Here is a 25246-nt window from a genome sequence, read left to right on the forward strand (position 1 = left end):
GGTCTGTTTTGGGTTAATTATATAAATGGTTTCTGAAATCATTACTTAATTTAACTTTGATCTCATAATTTTAATTTATCGTGATTGAATTATATGGTTTTTTTTTTTGATATTTTCATCTAATTCTGGATAAAATTGCACTTTTGTCATTAATTTTCTTATTTTGATTTGATATTGTAGGCATTTACTATAATGAATTTTTTTTAATTATTTGGATTAAAAAATTCACTTCAATAATATTGGAGAGAGATTCTGCCCAAAATTAGATGAAAATATCAAAATTAAAAAAAAAAAAATTTTTTGCTGGAAATTTGGTGAGATTATTGAAATTGACATGAAAATAAAATACATGACATAATTGGGACAAATTGAAATTGAGATTATACAATCAAAAGGAAATCATTCATTAACTTAACTAAGCCTTTATCTCAAAAATTTGAAGTCGGTTATGTGGATTCTTTTTCTTCACTCTAAACGATTTTGGATTAAATTCTTTGAAATGTGTAATGCTTCTAGGTTATGTTGTACTACTATCCTTCAGATCAATTTAGGTCTACCATTTCTTTTCTTTTTATCATCTAACCTAATGTGCTATACTTGTCTAACTGGAGTCTTCGTATGTCTACGCTTCACATAACCAAACCACCTCAATCTCCCTTCTCTCAACTTATCCTTAATTGGCACTACTCCTACCTTTTCTTTAATACTCTCGTTACGAACTTTATCTAGTCTAGTACGACTACTCATTTACCTTAACATTCTCATCTTCGCAACTCTTATCTTAGATACATACGACTCCTTCAGTACCCAATACTCACTACCATATAACATGGTCGGTCGTATGGCTGTACGTTAAAATTTTCCTTTCAACGTATTGGGAATCTTGCAATCACATAAAACTCCCATTGCACGTCTCCACTTCAACCATCCGGCTTTAATCTTATGACTAACATCCTCCTCACATCCCTCATCTACTTGAAGGACTGAGTTGAGATATTTAAAGTGATTACTTTGGGATAGTATCACTCCATCCAAACTAACTCCTTCCCCATTACCAGTTCGGCCTTCACTGAACTTGCAATGTATGTATTATGTCTTCGTTCTAGTACTTAACTTAAAGCCCTTTGACTTAGAGTACTTCTCTAAAGCTCTAGCTTTCTATTGACTCCTTCTTGCGTCTCATCTATCAGAACTATATCATCCGCAAACATCATGCACAATGGGATACTCTCTTGTATATGTTTCGTCAATTCATCTAAAACTAATGTAAAACGGTAAGGGCTTACAGCTAAAATTTGGTATAATCCAACTGAGATAGGAAAATCTCTTGTGTCCCCTTTCACTGTGTGCACAATACTAGTTGCTCCTTCATATATATCTTTCAACACTTGTATGTACTTAATAGATATTCTCTTTTTTTTAACACTTTCCATAAGACATCTCTTGGAATACTATTATAAGCCTTCTCCAAATCGATAAAAACCATATGTAGATCTTTCTTCACATCTCTATATTTCTCCATCAAGCTTCTAATGAGAAAGATCGCTTCCATAGTTGAACGATCGGGCGTGAAGCTAAATTGATTGGGAGAGATAGAAGTGTCATGACGTAGTCAATATTCCACAACTCTCTCCCATAGCTTCATAGTATGGCTCATGAGTTTAATTTTCCTATAGTTTGAATAACTCTGTATGTTTCTCTTATTTTTAAAAATGGGTACTAAAATACTCCTCCTCTATTCATCAGGCATTTTCTTTGAGTTTAGAATCTTATTAAACAATTTAGTTAACCATGCTACTCCCATATTTTCCAAACACTTTCACACTTTAATTGGTATTCCATCGGGTCCACAGGCTTTATCTATTTTCATTATCTTAAGTGCTTCATTTACTTCTAAAGATCTAATCCTTCTAGTATAATTCACATTCTTTTCTATTGTTTTGTAGTATATATTCATGCTATTACCATTTTGACTATTATTAAAAAGATCATTAAAATAATTTCTCCATCTTTCTTTAATTTCCTCATCTTTCACCAACACTTTTCTTTCTTTATCCTTAATGCACATAACTTGATTGAGATCTTGATATTTCTTTTCTCTCCTCCTTGCTAATCTATAAATATCTTTCTTCCCTTATTTAGTTCCAAGTTTCTCATACAACTTTTTAAAGGCCTGTGCTCTTGCTTGACTAACTGCCTTTTTTGCCTCTTTTTTTGCTATCTTGTATTGTTCATATGCCTCATTATTGTCACACTTTGGTAATTTCTTATACTATTCCCTCTTTCTTTTCACTGTCTTTTGTACTTCCTCATTCCAGCACCATCTCTCTTTTGAGGGTGGTCTATGTCCTCTAGACTCTCCAAGTACTTTTTTAGCTACTTCTCTAACCTTTGATGCCATCTGTATCCACATACCATTGGCCTCCATATCCAGCTTCCATGCTTTGGACTCGAAAAGCTCATTTTTGAACTTCACTTGCTTTACTCCTTTCAACTCCAACTACTTTATTCGAGCTACACATTTCTTCTAACCTTACTTGAATTATTCTTAATTTGACATCCAAGACCACTAACCGATGTTGGCATGTTAAAGCCTCTCCCGGAATGATTTTACAATCTTTGCATAGAGCTCTATTTGTCTTCCTGATTAAGAGAAAGTCAATTTAGCTTCTATGTTGCCCACTTTTAAAAGTCACTAAATGTGACTCTCTTTTTATAAATTAGGTATTTGCTAGTATTAGGTTATATTCCATAGCAAAATTCAGAATGCTTTTTCCCTCCTCATTTTGACTGCCAAAACCAAAATCTCTGTGAACATTCTCATAGCCTTGCCTATCACTTCTTACATGTGCATTCAAATCTCCACCGATGAAAACATTCTCTTCATTTGGTATGCTTTGCATTAGATCATTCAAATCTTCTGAAAACCTTTGTTTACTCTCGCTATCTAATCCTATTTGTGAGGCATAAACACTAACTACATTTATTATTTCTCCTTCTAGTACTAGCTTTACTAGTATAATTCTATCTCCTACTCTTTTTACAGCATCTTTCAATGTCTTGTCTATGATTATGCCCACTCCGTTCCTGTTCCTCTCCTTTCCGGTAAGCCACAGTTTATACCCTGAATTACCCACTTCCTTGCTTTTCTCTTATACCCATTGAGTCTCCTGAATGCAAGCAATATTCACCCTTCTCTTTTCTAAGGTATGCACAAGCTCCATTAATTTTTATGTAAGTGATCCAACATTTCAAGTACCAACCCTGATTCTCCTCCTATCCTGTTCCTTTCTAATTGATCTCCTTCTATGATATCTTCTATTGTTCTCTATACCTATCTTGTGTTTTGTTCCACTATCTGTTCTATGGACTAACTTCTTTACCCACACCCATCCATGATATAGGAACCCTTGCTCATTTAATACCACATCCGGGGGCCAGCATGGCACGTCGTTTTCGGTGAACATCCTACACCTTTGCATATTTCTCACTATACCCAGGCTCCAATGTAACGCGTCGTAAGTAGAGGATGCCCCAACGTTTATATTATTTGAATCCAATCCATATTATAAGGTGTGGCTAAATTTTTACGTTGGTTGTCACCTACCGCAACCCTCCTCTTTTATCTGGGCTTGGTACCGGCTAAATACAAACTACTTAGGCAAAATTATTCATCAATGACTATTAATTAATATATTAATTTTGACCTATTTCCAAAATAGTGTGGGGGCCTAAAACTAATTATAGATTGGTTCTACAGTGTCATTCTAAAAAATAATTGCCCCTTTCCGGAATTTTACTTTGATGACAAAAAATATAAAATTTTATAATAATTTAATTCAATTAATTTTTTTAAATAATTTTTTATATTTTATTTAAAAAATTTTATTTTTAAAAAGATAAAAATTAATTATAATTGTGTGAATTAAATTTTTTTATAAATAATTTATTTCATAAAAGAAATTAATCAGTTACTAAGTAAGTTTTCTATTCACTCATTAGTGTTTGAATCTTGAAATCAGACTATCATAGAAGTATTTGAATCATGGGATCACATTATAAAAAAAAAATATATATTTTTTTCAATTCTCTAATCCTCATGTAAATGATTAGGTTTGACCTGATTAAAAAAGCGAACTTAATATATTATGGGAAAGTTGACTCTTGTGATCCCATTTTAAACATAATGAAAAATAATTTAGTTTTTTTTTTCTTGTAGATATTTCTTTAAGTAAAAAATAAATTAATGTAATTAATTTAACAAATTATTATTTAATATAAATTTTTTAAAAAGTAAAACTTTAAGAAAAAATAGTGTATAGCTTATAATACCATAAGATAAGGCTAATTTTTATAGTCTATCCCTTAATTTTATCTCATATTTCACTTTTGTCCCTTAATTTTAGTTTATTACTAAAAAAATCATAAATTTTAATTTTATTTCATAAAAAGATTCCTCTAACTTGAAATAATAGATTTCTACATTAAAAAATCCCTCTAAGTTCACATCTATAAATACAATTTCAATACTTTCTAATAAATGATAAATCTTTTTATTTTCTAAGAAGCATATTGTTGTGATGATATTGATATTTTTGTAATAAATTCGAATGATAATTGAAATGGTTAGATTTTTTTTTTTTGGTATGAGAGGAAATGAGGTAAAAAAGTAAGTTTATTATTTTTTTTAAGCTGATAACATACTATAGAGGATTAGAAGGATTTTTGTGAAATAAAATTAAAGTTTAAAATTTTTTTAATAATAAATTAAAATTAAGAGATAAAAGTGAAATATGAGATAAAATTTAAGAATAGATTATAAAAATTATCCTATATTGTTAAGGCGCAGATCATGCACGCGCTCAAAGTAGAGTGGGGGAAGAGCTGTATTACTTTCGTTTGGGCGTTATCATAGTTGGCTCCCGCTAAAGACCTGTTCAAGATCACACCAAGAAAGAAAATCACCCCCTCTTTATATTCTCCTTTCTCTTTCCTTTGCACAGAAAAAAAGAAACACACACACACAGAGCTCTGATCGATCTTACTGCATCTCTCTTTTTCTCTTCTGGAATTATTGGTTTAAGATTAATTAATTGTTGGTTAATTAATTAGAAAACCATGGATGAAGAATATGATGTGATAGTTCTTGGTACTGGTCTCAAGGAATGCATTCTCAGTGGCCTTCTCTCTGTTGATGGGCTCAAGGTAAATGTTCAATATTGCTTATAAAAATTTTTCTTCTTTTTTTAATTTGCTTGCCATCTTTTGGTCTCTTAGAATTTAGAAGCTACATATATATACAAGATCTTTTTATTGTTTTTGATATTTTGAATTCTTAATCTTTACCTGAAAATACCTGATATGAATTGATACTGTATAAGAAATTTTGTTTCTAGTTAATTACTAATCCACATTGTTAGGTTAATTTATTTGTAAAAAACATTTTGGGTTTCGGTCATTTATGTGCTTAGATTTGGTGAATTAGTTTGTAGAAATATATTTCAATTTTCTGTCATCACCCATGTCTTCTCAATCTAGATTTATGCTTTTTTTTTGTTCTTCAGCTCATATTTGTTTATTATTTTCCATTTTTTATTTTCTCAAAGCTCCCACAATGACTTGATTTCATGAGATTTATTCTTGAATCTTAATATTAGTCACATATTATTTTCAGCATTTAGTAAAAATCTTCATCTGAAACAGGTGTTGCATATGGATCAAAATGACTATTATGGAGGAGAATCAACCTCTCTTAATCTTAATCAGGTCACTCCTTTCATACTCAAAATATGGATTATCTTTTTATTTATTTTGGCCATGTTTGGCTCTGTGTTGCACAAATCTAAGACAATAAAATGCAGCTGCTTGAATAAGCTATTTATGCATTGGATTTTCTGCACTGCTGTTTTACTGCAGTGCTAAACTCCCTCCACATTTTATCACTGCATTTTTTATTTATTTAATTTTCCTTCTCCTTATTCTGACTTTCTTTGCAATTGTAGCTTTGGAAGCGTTTTAGGGGAAGTGATGACAAGCCTCCAGAAAGCCTGGGTACAAGTAAGCAGTATAATGTGGATATGATACCTAAGGTATGTATCATATTGAGTACATGATGTTGCTATTTTGGTAATATGATAACTAGATCGACCTTCAAACCCAGATGCTAAGATTAGAGGGTTAATACGTTATAAAGAACCAAAGTTTATATGCAGGGGATGTGGAATAAGAGACGAAGAATTTTTGTTAACAAATATAATTTCTTTCTAACAGTTTTGTTTCTCTCATTTTTGCTTTGATAGTTCATCATTGCCAATGGAAATTTAGTTAGAATTCTCATCCATACTGATGTTACCAAGTACCTTAACTTCAAGGCTGTGGATGGTAGTTTTGTGTACAATAAAGGCAAGGTATGATACAGTTTCTTTTCTTTGAGGCAGGTAAGAGACCTGAATTTGTTGTTCTGGTGAAAACCTATAAGATGTAAATTGTAATTTTCAGATCTACAAAGTCCCAGCAAATGATGTTGAAGCACTGAAGTCACCCTTGATGGGATTGTTTGAGAAGCGTCGTGCTCGAAAATTCTTCATTTATGTCCAAGACTATGAAGAAAATGATCCAAAATCTCATGAAGGGCTAGACTTGACAAAAGTTACAGCAAGAGAGATTATTTCGTATGAGTCTTGTTATCTGCACGTATGCATTTGGTTGCTCATCAATTTTGGGTATAGGTTGATGTTTGCTGTTATCCTTTTGAATGTAGAAAATATGGGCTAGAAGATGATACAATTGACTTTATTGGTCATGCTTTGGCACTTCACCTGGATGATAACTACTTGGATCAACCAGCTCTAGATTTTGTGAAGAGAATGAAGGTGCTTTTATGAACCTTTTAACCCATGTCAATATCATCACTCTTTACTTTTTTATTGCAGATTGCATTAGTTTCAAGGAAACTACTCAATGGTTAATGTTATGCCCTGGCAAATTCATTTTCTATGATTTTTGTTTCAATGGTTTTCATAGAAGAAATCACTCAGCTTTTGCCATATTTTTCAAGTTTACTTTCTCACTAATTTTTAGCTATTTGTTTCATAATAAAGCTCTATGCAGAGTCCTTAGCACGTTTCCAAGGAGGATCACCTTATATCTATCCAATGTATGGACTTGGAGAATTGCCTCAGGTTTGTTCTTTTATGCAAATCTTTTTGTAGATTTAGGTAGCAAATATAGGTTGCTTTAACATTTTGTGGTATTATTTTGACAGGCATTTGCTCGGTTAAGTGCAGTATATGGTGGAACTTATATGCTCAATAAACCAGAATGCAAGGTAAATCAGCCGTATCTTTTCTGGATGCCATTTGATGAACATTTGAAGATTGAAAAAGTTCCAATGTTTGAAGTTCATGGTTCTCTATTGATATTGATAAACATGCTAAAATTTTAGTAAATATTCTCTATAATAGCTTGAAGATTTAGATCAAATTTTTGTAGTTTGCATGAATCTGACAGGTAATAATTTCTATTAGTGCTCTGTTCATAATTAGCAGAGTTATGTTTTTAATCTTTACTTCTGCTAATGTTTATTCTTTACTTTTTCTTGATGACAGGTCGAGTTCGATGCAGATGGGAAAGCCATTGGTGTGACCTCTGAAGGAGAGACTGCTAAATGCAAGAAAATTGTCTGTGATCCATCATACTTGCCTAACAAGGTAACTTCTAGCTAACCATTTCAAGCTTACATAACTTACCACACTAGTTGATGTGCTGAAATGAACAAGAAACCATATCAATTGTCCTCATCTGTCACTCCTTCAACTCAAACAGGTTCAGAAGGTTGGAAAAGTTGCTCGTGCTATATGTATAATGAGCCATCCTATTCCACACACTAGTGATTCTCACTCAGTCCAGCTTATTCTGCCGCAGAAGCAACTCGGTCGAAAATCAGATATGTATGCTACTAGAATAGATGATTCTCACTCAATTCATTATCTTGCACAATAGTTCCTATTTTTTAATGGATTCGGTGTAGTTAGAAGCCTATGCTGCACTTTAGCAGCAAGAAACAGAATGTAACAAACAGTTAGTCCTATATAGTAGTGGCCTTGAGGTGATAGTAAAATTCATGATTATGGAAATGAAATCAATCTAATGTGAGTTGATAATGTCTGAGATTGCTTCAGGTACCTCTTCTGCTGTTCTTATTCCCACAATGTTGCTCCAAGTGGAAAATATATTGCTTTCGTCTCAACTGAAGCGGAGACTGACAAACCTGAGGTAGAATTGAAGCCTGGAATTGACTTGCTAGGCTCTGTAGAAGAAATATTCTATGACACTTATGACAGATACGTACCCACCAATGATTCTGAAGTCGATCACTGCTTCATATCTACTGTAAGTGGAACACAACATATTGAACTAGTATTATTTACCTTCAACATATTGAACACAACATGTTGTATTATACTTGCAGAGTTATGATGCAACAACACATTTTGAGACCACAGTAGATGATGTGATTGCAATGTACAGTAAGATTACTGGAAAGGTAACCTCTTTAGCTTTTTCAGGCATTGGATAAATGGATAAGCTTCCTTTTGGGAATATGCATATGATTGATCAAGAAATATGTAGCTTAATACACACAGCCTAATGGAGCAAATTCCTATTTAGTCATTATTTTCATTTGTTGTGTGTTTCAGACTCTTGATCTCTCTGTGGACCTCAGTGCTGCAAGTGCTGCTGCTGATGAAAAATAACAAATTTATTTCTCATTGGTCAAATAATTAATTATGCTTCCCCAATTCATTCATTTTAAATTTCTTTTTAAAATTGATTGTATTTTGCCTTAACAATTCTTGGGCAGTTTTTAATTGGCCACATATGACTTGGCATGAACTTGCAATACCAATTGAATTCTTGATCCCTTTTATTATCAGATAAATGCCCAATTATTAAGCTACTAACCTATTGATAACAAGCAATTTGGACTGATGTTTATGTAAAACATATAGCAATGGCATTTGTTAAACTTACTTTTATCATACTTCTAGACTCTAACATTTATTCATTATTATATATATTATAAAATAGATAAATTTCAAGAGTCGTGCCTAAACTTTAGGAGTTATAACAGAGTTGTTTCTCACTTGTAACATAAAATCCTCCTAAATTTTTTGCATAATAAAATTCTTCAAATCCTTAATTGCCAGTTCTCTCTCCTTTATGTGATTGTGATAAAACCAGCTATAATTTTCTTCACAAATTAGTTATAAAAGAATTGCAACCGTGTAATATTATGAAACACTAGGCAAATTTGAGGGACTATGCCTTAAAAAAAAAACAACAACAATCGTTCATATTACCACTATTTTGGCTTGTTCATATTAGTGTGTTACTTATAAACTGACTATTGTGAGTAAAAAAAATTTTTATCATACGAAATTTTAAATTTTAAATTTTAAGAAGTTTTATGTTATATTTTTAAGTTTAGGATGATTTTATTATAACTCCTAACTATTAAAATTTATCCCAATGAAATATATCATGTTAGCATAAGAAGTATAAGCCACATTTTTTTATAGAAAATCTCCTAATTGTTTCATAGCAACTATTCTTTTACCAGAACTGAATTCAAGCTCAGAAAAACTGATTTGAAATTTATAGCCGTTAACCTATGGTACTCCTTCAGCGCACATTCAAAATTTGAACGAATTGTCAGAATTCTATTGAAGATGACAAAAGAGAAAGAACCAAACCCAGGCCCATTTGCAAAACAATCGCCTTAAAAAAAAAATTAAAAAATAAATAAAAATAGCTAATAATCCACTTGGTGGGCCCGTTGACCAAACGTTGACCATCTCTTCTGCATCCGATTTGTCAACTTCCTTCCTTTCGTCTTTGAAAACTCGCAAATCTTCTCATAGAAGCAGACGCACCCTTTATTATTGTAATAACTATAAAAGGAAAAAAAGGAATTATTGTCGCTTTTCTTCCTGTCGATTTGGGACTCGGACGATTGACTGTGACTGCGAGTCATGACTAGACCGCCGCCGTCGAGTTTGGGTGTCTCTTCTGCCAAGCGATTAAGCGTTTTTGATTTCACTGACGATGATGAGCGTGTTGAGAAGTTGTCTGAGAAGATTCTTAGGAAATTTGGAGAACCTAAGAGAAGGCGAGACTTCTCCTCTTCTCCTATCACCAAGGATAAGTTTATTGAGTTTTGTAAGTTCTACTTTGCTTTTTTCTTCTTTGGAATTTTAAAGCCTTAAAAAAATTGTGTTTGGGATTGCGTAGTGGATGGGTAAGTGCTGGAAAAAGGGTACTGAATTTTGATCGTTTGGGTGATGAGAAAATGTGGGAAAAGGATGTCCTTGCATGCATCTGAGGGAATGTGTGTTTTTGGTATGGGGGTCAGGTCTCCGGCCATTATACTAGGCAGGGACGGGTATTTGCAAGGAATGAAACATGCTTCCTCTTAGGGAGCATGCCCTTTTGCGGCTCAGGCCACTCTTTCAGATGAGTTGGTTGAGTGTGTTTATTTAACCTTCAATGCTTGGTGATGGGATTCGTTTGATATAGAGAGTTTGATCACGTGGGCTATGAGGGAGAAGGATTAAAATCAACTTGCATAATGCAATTGCGTGGCTTTCAGCCGTTATTGTTCTTTCTTTTTAGATAGTGTTGGTTTTTTTCCCCCCCTTTATCTAAGTTAGTCCTTACAAGAATAAACTATGGCAGAAGCAAACTAATTAATCGGGCTCGGCACTCTTAATTGGATTCCTAACGTGAAGCTGACAATTAGGTTAATTATGGTTTCTGGAAATTTTGAGAAAATAAATAAGTTAATTTCATCTCTGATTGAGTTTTAAAAGCTGTAATTGTTCAAGTCATTTGAAATTAACAAAATATTAGCTGAATTAAGTCTTTTAATAGATTTCAGTTTCTATCAAAGATGATGCTGAAGTTAATTTCACTCGTGATGAGACAAAAACCAAAGGTTCTGTTCCTTTGGAAATTAACAAAAAATAAGAAAGATAGAAACCCTGAATTAATGCTGGACAAAATGTTTTGGCCTCATGTTTGAGGAAGGGGTTACTTTAGATGCAGTGAATTACAGGGTGAAGCCATTTTTCTCCTTTCTATCTCTTTTGTTTTGTTACCCAGTATGGCTTAACTCTTGTTTGATGCTCTGTTATTTAAGGGGATTTGCTGAATGATATTTGTCATCATTTTACCATGCAGTTGCAGGACGTACTAGGGCTCAAGAAAAGGAAGGTGCCAATGAACATTTTGTTGTTGAAATTGACCCTATCATTGTTGACAATGAACCTGTTGATGTTGACATGAGACGTAAGTATCATAATTGCTCAAGTTGTCTTTTTTTTTTTCTTTGCAATTTTGTATGTTAAGTGTTATATTTTGTACTTTGTTATGTAGTTGCTGAAGGGATCAAGGCTCCATGCCAGGAAATTAGTGACGAATCGGTAGATATAGATACTAATGGTGCAAGCCATCCTCACAAACTTTCTGTTTCACCTCCTATGTCCACTCTACTAGAAGATATGTCCACTCTACAAGAAGATGGTGCGGTAAAGGAGGCTTTTTGTGTGGACACACTGGTGCTATCTGGTTCTCCAAATTTTGAGGTATATCTATGCTAGACATAATGTATCTGAGTTAAAATTCTCTTTCTTATTTGAGTTGCTTTTTAGTGAAACTCCATATTGGTGGGGCAAATTCCTCTGGCAGCAAAACACTTGCCTTGCATACTGAAATCTGATTTAGTTTTTCTCTGATGTGCTGAACTCCTTATTTGAATCATTTGTGAGTTGTGACTCTACATGTATTGTGACTAGTTAATCAAATTATTGCAGAACAAGTCAGTAGATATGATTTCAGATGATGATGATGGAAGTGAAGCAAGTTATGCATCGATTTCCCTCTCCACTCTCGAATGGACTGCAGGTTTGTTCTCCTTACACTTGTTATCTGCATACTTATTCTGCTTTTTCTTATTGTCATATATTGCTATATGGTGTTACTTAAAAACTCTGCACTGTTTCAGTTCCATCAAAAGATCCAGTACCAGAGTGTTCTTCTGTTGGACATAATATTGTGAGTATTCTTTTTTTTTTTTTATTTGAAAAGTTCTCCTAAACAAGTGATTATTATTTTTGTTTTTGGCATTGTGTGGCTTCCTGAAGATGCGGTTATGAATGGTGGGGGCCCATAACAGTTTTGAAATAAGTTTTGATAAGTAGATCTGCATAAAGAAAATGGACAAAAATTATACTAAGAAGCCTTGATGTAGGACATGTTAAGTAGTCTGCCACTCCACCTACGAGTTCTTTTGGGTTAGTCAAAACTTGAATGATGGGGTTTGGGTTTCAATTTAAAGAAGCAAAGAATATTGTGTTTGTGAATCATAATATGGATTGAATAGGTGAGGCATATGGGTAGAGAGAGACTCTGCTTATTGAAAGGGTAAACAGTGACGCTGCTTATGTTAAGTTTAAAGGGTAACTCAGCTTCTGTGGTTTGAGTAAAAAATAAAATAAAAAAAAATAATCTTCTTGTTACAATTTTCTGCCTTAGATAAACTAAGCGTTAATTGGTAGGGATTGCTCTAAAGTTGCATGCAAAAATTTGCTTACTTTTCCTTTCAAATCTTCCGAAATAAATGCTGTTTAGTAAACCAAATATCATATACTGGGTTGTTGAGGTCTTTTTGTTATTAAATAAAATATTTCTATTGTTTTAATCCCCTTTCATTGATCTATCAATTGCTGTGGCTACTGTTGTTTTCTCATCCTTAGAAATTTCTTGTTTTGAATTGTCTAACAGGATGGGATTTATAGCCCCTTTTTTATTTTTATTTTTATTTTTTTATTTGCAGGATATTTTAAATAATAAAGTTGTTGTTTTCCCCGATTTTGTACTATACAAAGACATATATTGTACAGAGTCCCACTTAACATTCTCAAGAAGTTGCATCAGAGTTGAGGGTTCCACTGTAAATGGGGCCAAGGGAACGTTTAACATTGAATGGGCAATTGGCGATGTTATTAGTATTGAATCTGAATGGTGTGGGAGGGTGAGTGACCTTGCTTTTACTCTCTTCTTGCTGATTTGTGCAAGTTTAATTTCTCATATCACTTGCTGTAGGTTGAGACTGCTATGATTAATTTTTTTCTTAAGCCAAAGGTTTCTGAAGGAATTGGAAGTTCAAATGAACCATCAGGTTTGTGCATTTCTGCTAACTAATATTATTGGTGCTATCTGCTACATGTTGATGGATTAATGGAGAACAACATAAATTTACTTTCTGTTCATAATTCTCTCTGTTTTTTAAGGAGTCTTGCACCTTACGAATGATGGGTCAACACTTGAGAGATACTTTGTAGTTTGTTGCTTGCATTAGCATATATTACCATTTTAGACAATTATTTAGATGAATTTTTCAGAAAAGCATGCACATTGCTGAAATAAATCTCATGATTAATCTCTTAAGAGAAATGCCACGAACAACAGACTTTGCATTTAACCCTTATACGAGTTGTACTAAAAAACTCTTATATGTGTCTTCTTTCCATGTAAGTAGGCTGAATAAAATTATAACTCCAGAATTTTATGAACCTTAGAGAAAGAGGATGTTTGAAGCTACCAATAATGCTAATGTTTGAATGTCGCACTGATGTGGGGAATTTTCATTTCTGACTGCTGTGAAGCCAGATATGATGGATAAAGAAATATTTGTGTTTCCATGTGTTTGAACTTATTGATGTGGGGAGTTTATGCTTTTGTTTCACTTGGCTTGAAATGCTGATATTCCTCAAATATGGATGATAGAACAACTCTGTTTTGCTAATATGAGGAATAATGCACTTGTTATATTGTTATTTTACTTGTGATTGAGTTTATTTAATTTTATTGGAGAAATTCCGTAAAAAGTGAGATCTTATTCAAAACTTGTTTGAATCACTAAATTTATTTTTATTTCCCCCAAACTTGTGCAGGCATTGACAAGTTGAAGTTTTCAGTTTATGATCCTAATTGGTTTGAAGGACAGGAAGCTATCAGATCATTGGATGAAAGATATAGAGACATCTGGAATGTTATTTTGGAGTGAGTGTTTGACTGGCTAGCTTGCTGTCACCGATATATATGCACATGTGTTTGTTCTTTTTTGTGCACAAAGAAATGATTTTGAACAAATTAAAATACTATTTCTTATGCCATGACTGTGATTGAATATTTTGGGAATTTATTGTTCTTATTCACTATGTTATGATGGGAACTGTCAACCACAATTTCTCTTCTTTCTAATAGCACCCTCCTTTTTCTTCTGAAAATGATGATAGTTGCTAATTGTTTTCGCTTGATGTGATTCACATTTTCTGATTACTGCCTTTTACCCTTCTGTTACAGTACTGATAGAGAAAAGGATGATGATGCCTTTGCAGTGTCCAACAGTGTGGCCATCCCAAAGCCTTATGTTTATGTGTAAGTCAAAGAAAACATATTCCCTTTTTTCCCACTTATAAACTAAAAGCCTAATAAGGTATTATTAATGAGACTAGTGTGATTCCTTCATTCATTTATATAATATCTGGTTTTATGGATAACATTACACTCTTTTGTTATTTCTCATTGTGTTGTCCATTTCACGTTTCTCTAGTAATGCCTATTGCTCTTGTATAGTTGGTATAATTTATTTTGCCAAGTTATTCGTACTTCCCTCTCCATATAGGATTTTTCCTCCTTCATATTGCTCTTGTAAGAAAAGGCAGCTGAGAAATATTATTAAGGCAATGGCCATTACTCTTCATGCAACTTGGAAATCTATGGCCATCATTGACAATTTGTGCCCATTTTTGTGACTTTAAAGTCACAAAGGAGAAAAACATATCAGCCCCCTATAAAACCCGTTATGTAATGCGCGAGATGTTATGTAAGGGGCTATATTGCAAACGCTAGTTCTAATATTTAGAGATGATGCTAGTGCATCTCACCTTTGTTTGTGTGCGTGCATGCTTGTCTCTGCACGTGTATTTGATAAGAATAGAAATTTTGTTGAGAAAGAAAGGAACAAGTTGCAACATGGAGAATAAAGTATCCTTCTATAGAGCTGAATATACAGCTCTGTGCATAAAAAAGAGACTGAATGTATGCCTCCGTCATGTTGAAGAACTCATACTGTAACCCCTGAAAGTACTTGATGTGTAAGCCCACAGAGAAGCTAAATTTACCATCTTGTCTGACTACTATTTAAAGGATACCTTCTGGTTTTTGAAAATGCGCGCATACCTTAAGGAACTTTGGCATCTTTTCTACACCTCAAACCTTTCAATTGCATATGTATTTAGCTTGTACTTATTTTGGGGGTCATGGTAATATCATGATATCCAGGATCTGATGAGTTCAGAGGCCATTAAATGGTGAATATTTTTCAAGTCTCATTGGAGACTTGTTTCTATACAACATGGCCTTGCACTACGAGGAAAGTGTCTAACCATTGGGCTATTTGCCCAATGGTATAATTCTAGTATTCTGCTTTTCTTTTCTGGTGAATGGTTGTAATAATTTCAGAAGTTGTGATATTTGATGGGAGACATGACTTTCTGGCCCGAGCGTTGCATGGAGTCATTATTGTTAATCTTGCAAGAATGTGCTGTTTTACATTGTAACTTCTTCTATTTTTTTTAAAAAAAGAACATAAAAGCTTGACATATGAAATATGAATTTCTATTCACAAACTTGCTGGCTGTAACTTTTTTTCCCTGTTTCTTAATTGTACTTGCTTTTTGTTTGATGATTCATCATTCATCTTGATATAAATTCTTCTGTTTCAGCCTTGATGAGCCTTTTAAAGATGTTATTTATCCACAAGGGGATCCTGATGCTGTTTCAATTAGTAAGAGAGATGTGGAGCTTCTGCAGCCTGAGACATTCATCAATGATACTATCATTGACTTTTATATAAAGTATGAGCAAGATAATTGATATCTAGGTTTCTCTTGTTGGAAATTTTTTTTTTAATACCTAAACTCGGCCTTTATCTAGGTTATACTTGAAAAGTTCTTTTTCAGATTACTTGTAATATGGTTTCAACCTTGTAATCTGATATGTAGGAACATGTTCTCGAGATTAGGAGACTAATTAATTCCTCTTGTTTATTTCCTGTCTACTTTGTCCACTTTGTTTATTGCTTTTTTGTTGAAAGTTCATAGATGGGAGAAATTGATTCATGTTCTTATTTTGTAGGAAATTTTAGTTTAGAAGTTTTAGTTGAGGATTATAAGAGCTTCTACCTTTTAGAATTTGGAAATAATCAACAAATGGGCATAAAACATGAGAAGTTATGTAAGGGTTAATGATTTCAAGGAGGAAGCATTTTAATCAAAGCTTTTTGCTTCGCATTATCATTGTTGAATCAGCTTCTTGAATCCTGGAACATTGAACTCTATTTTCACAGTTTTGATACTCTTTGCTAATTAGCTATTTGAAGTTTTTTTTCCTGGCATGGATAAGTATGTTTCTTTGAGAGACATGGTAACTGTCCCAAGTTGTTAATTCAAGCTGGGATCTTACACCTATTGGTAAATTAATTAGATCAAGAAGTTGGCAATATGGTCTAGTTCTTAGGCTGACAAATTTTTATATCCTGCTTCTAGTGCCTGACACCTGAGATGATGTTGGTCATACATTCTTGCTAGTGATTTTACAAATGTTAATTTTTATTTTATTGTGCAATATGGCTGGTGCATGATGTTTGCAGATGATATAGTTCTGATAGATGAGACGCAAGAAGGAGTCAATAGAAAGCTAGAGCTTTGGAGAAGTACTCTAGAGTCAAAGGGCTTTAAGTTAAGTAGAACGAAGACAAAATACATGCATTGCTAGTTCAGTGAAGGCCAAATTGGTGATAGGGAAAGAGTTAATTTGGATGGAGTGGTACTGTCCCAAAGTAATCACTTTAAATATCTCAGCTCAGTCCTTCAAGTGGATGAGGGATGTGAGGAGGATGTTAGTCATAGGATTAAAGCCGGATGGTTAAAGTGAAAACGTGCCACGGGAGTTTTATGTGATCACAAGATTCTCAATAAGTTGAAAGGAAAATTTTACCGTACGACCATACGATCGGCTATGTTATATGGTAGTGAGTGTTGGGTACTAAAGGAGTCGTATGTGTCTAAGATAAGAGTTGCGGAGATGAGAATATTAAGATGGATGAGTGACCATACTAGATTAGATAAAGTCCGTAATGAGAGTATTAGAGAAAATGTAGGAGTTGTGCCAATTGAGGATAAGTTGAGAGAGGGGAGATTGAGATGGTTTGGTAATGTGAAGCGTAGACATATGGAGGCTCCAGTTAGACAAGTAGAGCACATTAGGGTAGATGATAGAAAGAAAAAAAGGGGTAGACCTAAACTGGCTTGGAGGAGAGTAGTACAACATGACCTAGAAGCATTACACATTTCTGAGGATTTAACCCAAAATCGTTTAGAGTGGAGAAAGAGAATCCATATAGCCAACCCCAAATTTTTGGGATAAAAGCTTAGTTGAGTTGAGTTGAGTTGTGTGCAATAGGGCTGGTTGGTTGATTCAAGAACTGAAAAGACTTTAGGAATAGTTGGTCAATATTTTCGGGCCAAGTTCAGGTTGACAGGTTAGATGACCTAATTTTGGCTCATCCATCCATAGTTGATATAGGTTGCCCTAAATCCAACCTGATTTGTAATATATGTCCATAAAAGCTGTTCATTTTTTTCCTTTTTTGGTGCACTTCTTTAGTATTCATTTGGTTAATAGTGTTTGTAAGGATCTCTGTATGGTCAAAAGCATGGGCCAATTGAGCAGCATTAAGTGAGAGTTTGGATAGGCAGCTTTGGTTTCAGAAAGGGTGTGATATTTCTACATTACATTTATAGATAATTAGATATCATTATAATGTGAGGTTAGTTTTTTACACCTGGAGAATAATGTGTGGTTTTAGCTAATGATGTTTCTTTACTTGCTTGAAGCATGATTACAGTTTTATCAAATTGTTGTTTTCTGGGGATAGCACAGACGTATAATTCTTTTTGCTTGGTTATGGGCCCTGTTTATTGGAAGTAAAATATTTACCAGATCTTTTGTTTCTATCCTATTGTCAGATTTTTAAAGAACAAAATTCAACCAGAGGACCAGTATCGGTTTCACTTCTTTAATAGTTTCTTCTTTCGGAAGCTTGCTGATCTAGACAAGGACCCACGTAATGCTTGTGAAAGCAAGGCTGCATTTCAACGTGTTCGTAAATGGACAAGAAAAGTGAATATTTTTGAGAAGGATTACATTTTCATTCCTGTAAACTATAGGTGAGGAAAGAGTATGCATTTATTTTGAGTTGGAACAGGAAAATATTCCCTTATTTGCTGCTTCCTAATGTGAAATATTGTTTGCAGTCTCCACTGGAGTTTGATAGTCATTTGTCATCCAGGTGAAGTGGCTAATTTTAGAGGCAAGGACAAGGCCAATGTGATTAAGTTTTAATTTTAACGCATTTGCTATGTATCTTCACTTAATTCCATATTCCTTTTTTAACAATGCTGCAGATGATGAAAGTGAAAGGGCACTTAAAGTACCATGCATCTTGCACATGGATTCTATTAGAGGAAGTCACAGGGGCCTCAAGAATCTAATTCAAAGGTAGCCTTTTAACGCTAACTTTAATTGTTAGTCATCTTCTTGTTAACTTGGCAAACTATGATTTTGGTGAGCCTAAAAAAAAGGTTAAAAATGTGATTTCATTCACCTTTTCTTTTTTTAAAAAAAAAAGAGAGTAGATTGCACTATAAAGAATTCATCAGAGTCTTGAGGGATACCAATAAAGGCCATACTTAAGTCAGCTATACTTCAAAAGGATGAAAAATATTGGTGACAGATTCTTATATTTTATTTTCAAGTTGTCCACTTCATTTTCAATTTCAAATTTATTGTTTAAATGAGTTTCAAAAAATGTTCTTCGATTCCATTCTTTGTGGGTTACATTCATCATTTGTCTGTCATGACATGACAGTTACCTATGTGAAGAGTGGAAAGAGAGGCATAATGACACTCTGGATGATGTATCTTCAAAGTTCTCACGATTATGGTTTGTTCCACTTGAGGTATTGCCTTACTTTTCAAATTAATTTCCATACAGTGCTTTGGTTCATTTTTATTATGGACAATGATTATTTGGGTTGTAATTATGTAGTTTCTACTCTGTAGATGCTTTTCTCCAATGGATGGCAAATTAATTTCCTAGTGCTGAGCAAATGGAACAATTTGGTTTTTTTGAGAGGATGTGATATAGGGGATAGGAATTAAATCTGGTTTCAATCTTGAGTTCTGAAACCTCAAGTAATGCTGCCTGAGTCATGAAAGTAGACCACTATGATATCTGGATGAATAAGATAGAAGACCTATGATTTGGGATCAATTTCTTTAGAGGAATATATTTTTTCAGAAAACATTTTGTACCCTTTTCATGTTAAGCATACATAGGAAAATTGGTAACTAATTCATTTTCAAGGTAATGTCACTCGTTTTCAAAATGGAAATCATTTCCTCAACTGTTGCAAACTCATAAAATTAGCAAGTAGGTTACAAGAAAACTACATTGGCACTGCTAGTTCACCTATTATTGGATGGCCAGTCACTGTTGACCTTTTTTTGTCACCAAAATGGCAAAACCTGCCCTTTTCTGTAATTTTTTCTCTTGTTCAACAACAAATGGAAAAAATGTAGTTCATAGTAAGTAAAAAATTCTGTGTCTTATTCATGGGAAAAAAAGTCATAGTAAGTAAAAAAATTCTCTTCATCTTATTCATAGGAAAAAAGATATTTTTTTTTCCCCACTATATTCCAAAAGGATGGCAAATAATTTCTAATGATTTTAGTGTTACAACCAAATACGTGAAAATAATTTGTTGTCCCAAAATGTTTTTCTACATTGAATTTGCTTTCCACAAAAGAACAGGACTGAGAAATACTTCTCAAATGGCAGGCTGGAAGGAAGAACAAAGAGAAAGTAGATGCCCAAGATTGATGTACATGTAGTGGGACTGGCTTCAGACATGACAGACAATCTATATTTAGATTGGGAAGGGCTGGTTTCAGTGGACCTGGCTAGGATATCTGTATGTGCAGTGAAACTATATAAAACCTTAAAACAATGGATAATTAATAATAGAAAGATAACAGACACTGAAAGAACAAGCTATTTATCGCTTTTGAATTGAGAAATTGGGGATTGAGTCATAGCAACAAAAGTTTCTAAGAATCACTAACTACAAATTTTTAGGCATCACAGTAACGAAAGAGTCACATCGAAAGAAAATGCTATTTCAACACATGTGGAACACTGAGGTTGAGAGTTATTCAAAATTTTTCTCAATATAAAACATTGCACTATAGGGAGAACAAGTTTAGGCCGAACTGCAGAAGGGTCCAAAAAGGAGCTGTTTTCAGGTAAATTCTAAAGGAAGTTTGATCTTTACAATTTTTTCATGGGGTTGGGATAGGATACATCTTATGTTTATATCTTCCTATTGATTAAAATAAATTAGTACCATAAAAATAGTTAGCATAGTACAATTTTTTTAAATTTGGGTTTAATATTTTCGAAATTACTACATCCTTGCTAAAACTTCAATTTTTTTTTTTTATTGATGCAAGTGTTGAGAAAATTGTAAATTTGAATTTGTTCAGTTGAGAAAATATATTAACTTCAATTGTTTAATTTTTTTTTTCAGTTGCCACAACAAGAAAATTCATTTGACTGTGGCCTCTTCCTGCTCCACTATGTGGAACTGTTTCTCGAGGAAGTTCCTACTAACTTCAGCCCTTTCAAGATAACAGAATTTTCAAACTTCGTAAGTGTTCTTATTTCTTTTAGGGCAAATTAGTAACATCCCTGCCCCCCCACCCCACCATTTTAAGCAAACTTCAAAACTTGCATCCTCTTTTTGGAAAATTGAATTAACTGGTCTGTGAACTTTGGAAAAATATACACTTTAGTCCCTCTGATGCAGCATCGAATGATGGAGAATATATTTAGGAATTACATTCATTGTAGAATTAGGAAGTTTGGAGTTCTATTATTTAGGAATTTTATTATAATTATATTTAGGAATTCTATTAGGTTTATCATTTTCCTAGTTTGAGTTTGTTTAGAATTCTTGATTAGTATTTGATTAGGGTTTCTTAATGCTAATAGTAGTAGGATTACTATTCTATAAATACCTATGCAATTGAGGTATTTTTACTTGGCTTTGATTGTTATGATATTATTGACAATTGAGAATTAAATAAAGTTTTGAGAATTTGTTTCTCTTCCTTACTGTCTTGAGATTTTTTTTTTTTTTTTTTCTCTTGATTCCTTTGTTCTTCTTGTTCTACATCATCTTCACTTTTTTAAAATAAAATAACTTGTCCCTCATTTTTTATTTTTTTTAAGGGATGAAAAATTAGCTTTATTTGAAAACTCAAGGACTAAAATCTTATTCGAAACACTATCTCAGGGACTTAAGTATATGCTATTTTAATTGGAAGACTAAAATGTATGAAATTCAAAAGTTGAGGATCATTTCATTTGATTTTGAAAAAACAAAGATGCAAGTGTGAATATTGGCAAATTTCAAGATGGTTTTAGTAATTTTTCCTTTCTTTTACCTGGTTCTGGACTTGCATTGGATTTTGCCTTGCTATGGCATTAATTAGAAATTGCCTACAGGTTTCAGTTTTCTCAATGGTTGATTATAGTATCATACATTATATTCTTAAATAACCTAGCCTTAGAGATAAATCTCTGCAATCAATTCTTGATAAATTTAAATAACGAATTTATTAACCTGACTGTTGTGATCCTGATTTTACATTTCTTCGACTCTGGGAGCTATGATCTGTTTGATGATGTTAGGTCTTGCTCTAGATATATATGTATATAAGAACATGTCTGTGAAGCTTTTATTATTCTGAAGGTAAGAGCAGTACAATGTGGAGGATAATGCATTACTGATTTGAGAATAAAAAAAAGAACAAAATTCAGCAAAGTAGTACCTTCTAATGGCAGTGTCATCGAGTGAAATATCTCTTGATGATGAAACCATGAAGGAATCGATGGTGCGAATATGATCTCTTTATATGACTGAGACTGTATTGCTTATCTTCAACTTCATGTTCTTAAGTTGTGAGTTATTACTCTAAGGCCATCCTGCTAGACTGGATTAAGTGAAAGGAGATCATTAATTTTCACTTTTGATAATAAATGCCTTTAATGTGAGTTATTCTTTTGTTGTTTGAATGCGTACTTGATGTTGTAATAAAATTAGTAGTCATCTTTTGCTAATAAATATTTGGCAATGCTTTGTCAGTTGTCCATGTGCTGTGAAATGCATTATGAAAATTAACCTTTTTTTTTTTCTGAGAGCAGCTTAATAGGAATTGGTTTCTGCCTGAGGAGGCTTCTCTTAAACGGGTACACATCCGGAAGTTAATTTGTGAAATTCTTGAAGATCAGTCTCAGCAAGTTCCTAAAGTGGAATCCATTGATAAGCATCCTTGCTCCCAATTTGCCAATACAAATGAGCAAGAAACTGGATTAGAGTTCATTGAAGAGAGAGGCAGTTCACTGAAAATGTGCCAGGGTGATTTTTGTGGTCCTAACACTGAACTGGGAATTGGGATTTCACTTCCATCAGCCTCTCCTCTGGGAGTGTTGCCACAACAAATTAAAGAACCAGGATTGGATTCTGGGGAATTGTTTGAGCCAGAAACTAGTGCTAGACTCTTTTACAGTAGAAATTACTCACAAATGGGAGCAAGTCATCTAAGTTTCATGTCACCTATAAAGGTACTTTTTTTTTTTTTTGGGTCCAGTTCATTCCCATTAAAAATATTACTTCTGTTTTTATATTGTAGGAATTTCATTTTTCTTGTAGAAAAGGGGTAACGTTAAAAGAAAATTATCCCGTATTATTTTAAGTTACATTCCTTTCTATTTCTTCCTTTATTTGGATATCAATTTGCTTATTTTATTTTAGACACATCATTTTGCTGAGGTCACATTGTAATTTCATAGCTACATTCCTTTCTATTTCTTCCTTTATTTGGATATCAATTTGCTTATTTTATTTTAGACACTTCATTTTGCTGAGGTCACATTGTAATTTCACCTAACAATGATGTCTCATTATTGCAAGGCATAAGAGTTCAAGAGATCATTCCATTTTTGCTGAAACTTTTGGCAGAAATGGAGGAATTGTGGGCAAGTAAAGCTATAAAGCTTCTATTTCAAAGTTGTGCATGACTAATTGAACATTTGCTTGTTTCCCAAAAACAGGAGGCAGAAGAAAATGGTGAGCAAATCTCTGATTCATCATCAGATACAGATGATCCTTGTAAACAGAACTATGTGCAGGCTGAGGAACCTTCTGTTGATGACTCAAGTTCTGGAACATCTATCAGTGGGTCGCAGAAATCATCAGAAATAGGGTTAGATGACCAGGTATTTTCTGCAACTTCCTCTGCGGACCTTGCAACTTATGTTGTTGAAGATTCTCAAGAGGCAAAGAGCATGAATAACGGAAATGACCTTGCCCCATCCGATGAAGAGTTTAACTTGATGGGAAACATCATCAGCAAAAATAATGTACCGAGTAGCTATGAAGATTTGGTTTCAGAATCAGATGAACAGTCTGCAAAAAGGCCAAAGCTGATGACTTCTAGAGGTGGAAGATGAATCACAAGGTGACTGTTGCAATATTTGCGCTGAACCTGCTGTAAATAGCAATATTTTGGAACTTACATATTGTGAAGGCCTTGTAGATAGGGGGAAAAGCACAATAATTAGCTTATAGGTAGGCAAACAGAATAGAAAGATATAAAGAAAATGTAAAAGAGATGACCTTGTTTTTGTAATGGGGATACTAACCCAAATGAATGGATGATGAATTACATTTTGGAAAGGCAAAATACAGCATTTGGCTCTAACCTTTATTGGAAAAATATATTTTATTTTTTAAAATTATTAATAGAAATATAGTATTTAAATTTTTAAAAAATATTAGAAATGTAAAAAAAATTAAATAAATAGAAACTTTTGTTTATTTTTTCTTTTTTTTATTATAATTTTCAAAATGATGATGGGGAGATTTATAATTATTTTAACTTTATATTAGCTTTTTGCTATTAAAATTTAGTAGAATTATTTTTTCAATAGTAATTTTACTTAGTATTCGCTCGTTAATATATACATGTGATTATGGCTTTTCTATATTCCATTATGTTCATTAATTATTTTTTTTTTATTTTACTTGTTATTGGCCTATTTATTTTCATATCATAAGTCATTTTTTATATTGTAGCATTATTTCATAATTTAGTTTTATAATATTTATGTCGATGTTATATTAAAAATTAGAAAATCGGAAAGTCATGTTAATAAGTGATTAGTAATACTAATATGACTATAAATTTAGTGAGATCAATAAATTTTATTAAATGTATACATATTAGCAAATAACAATTAATAATGAAATATAACTAAAAAGATAAAAATAAAATGCATTAAAATTAAATATAGTTATATATTAATTTTATTAAGTTTTTATATTAAGTAATAATAAACTAAAAAATCACATATTAATTAGTGATATTAATAAGATTAATGAATTTTATTTAATATACACATATTAATTATTATTAATGATAAAAATTTACATATTTTTATAACTATATTTCATAAATATAGATGTATATTAATTTTACGTAAATAAATATTAAGAAACTAAAAGGTCACATATTAATTAGTGATAATAATAAGACTGATAAATTTTATTTAAAAAACTTATTCTCCTACAAACTCGCATATTAATTAGTAGTAATAATAAAACTAACAAATTTTATTTAATATATACATATTAATGTTACTAATAATAAAAAAATATAAATATTTATTTATTTACTTATTATTATTATATACATATTAATTATTATTAATAATAAAAATAAGAAAAATATTCAACATTAAGAAACTAAAAAGTCATATTAAATAGTCGTAATAATAAAATAAAGGTAAATTTAGCAAATGAAAAAAAAGTTAATGTAATGTCACTTATCACTTTTAAGTTAACTATTTTGAAAACCAACTTTATTATATTTATATAAATTATATAAAACTGCCGACCCTAAATCTTGGGGATAAAAATTTGATTGAGTTGAG

At 32.6% G+C, this 25246-nt stretch overlaps 2 protein-coding genes across 4 annotated transcripts; both read left to right on the plus strand.

Annotated features, from left to right (window-relative positions):
- The first annotated feature begins 4955 nt into the window (after window positions 1-4955).
- On the plus strand, window positions 4956-8920 carry LOC110666126 (guanosine nucleotide diphosphate dissociation inhibitor At5g09550). Its single transcript, XM_058134880.1, has 13 exons — window positions 4956-5205; window positions 5704-5766; window positions 6003-6089; window positions 6300-6407; window positions 6499-6671; window positions 6761-6872; window positions 7101-7181; window positions 7265-7327; window positions 7608-7709; window positions 7825-7949; window positions 8181-8391; window positions 8471-8545; window positions 8700-8920. The coding sequence occupies exons 1-13, from the start codon at window positions 5119-5121 to the stop codon at window positions 8754-8756; spliced, it is 1344 nt and encodes a 447-aa protein (XP_057990863.1). The 5' UTR covers window positions 4956-5118; the 3' UTR covers window positions 8757-8920.
- A 967-nt stretch (window positions 8921-9887) lies between these two features.
- LOC110651174 (probable ubiquitin-like-specific protease 2A) lies at window positions 9888-23997 on the plus strand. Of its 3 annotated transcripts, none has more exons than XM_058134865.1 (17): window positions 9888-10221; window positions 11242-11349; window positions 11437-11645; window positions 11874-11964; window positions 12065-12114; window positions 12896-13093; window positions 13165-13240; window positions 14016-14124; window positions 14428-14502; window positions 15852-15983; window positions 18156-18356; window positions 18444-18499; window positions 18594-18687; window positions 19058-19148; window positions 20778-20897; window positions 22457-22876; window positions 23366-23997. In XM_058134865.1, exons 1-17 carry the CDS (start codon window positions 10035-10037, stop codon window positions 23762-23764), a joined length of 2616 nt encoding a protein of 871 aa, XP_057990848.1. In that variant the 5' UTR covers window positions 9888-10034; the 3' UTR covers window positions 23765-23997. The 3 variants fall into 3 exon arrangements, with proteins under 3 accessions (XP_057990848.1, XP_057990849.1, XP_057990850.1); XM_058134866.1 differs by having other exon boundaries at window positions 18444-18478; XM_058134867.1 differs by lacking the exon at window positions 20778-20897.
- Window positions 23998-25246: the final 1249 nt, after the last annotated feature.

This window comes from Hevea brasiliensis, chromosome 14, assembly GCF_030052815.1.
Source record: "Hevea brasiliensis isolate MT/VB/25A 57/8 chromosome 14, ASM3005281v1, whole genome shotgun sequence".
NCBI lineage: Eukaryota > Viridiplantae > Streptophyta > Magnoliopsida > Malpighiales > Euphorbiaceae > Hevea > Hevea brasiliensis.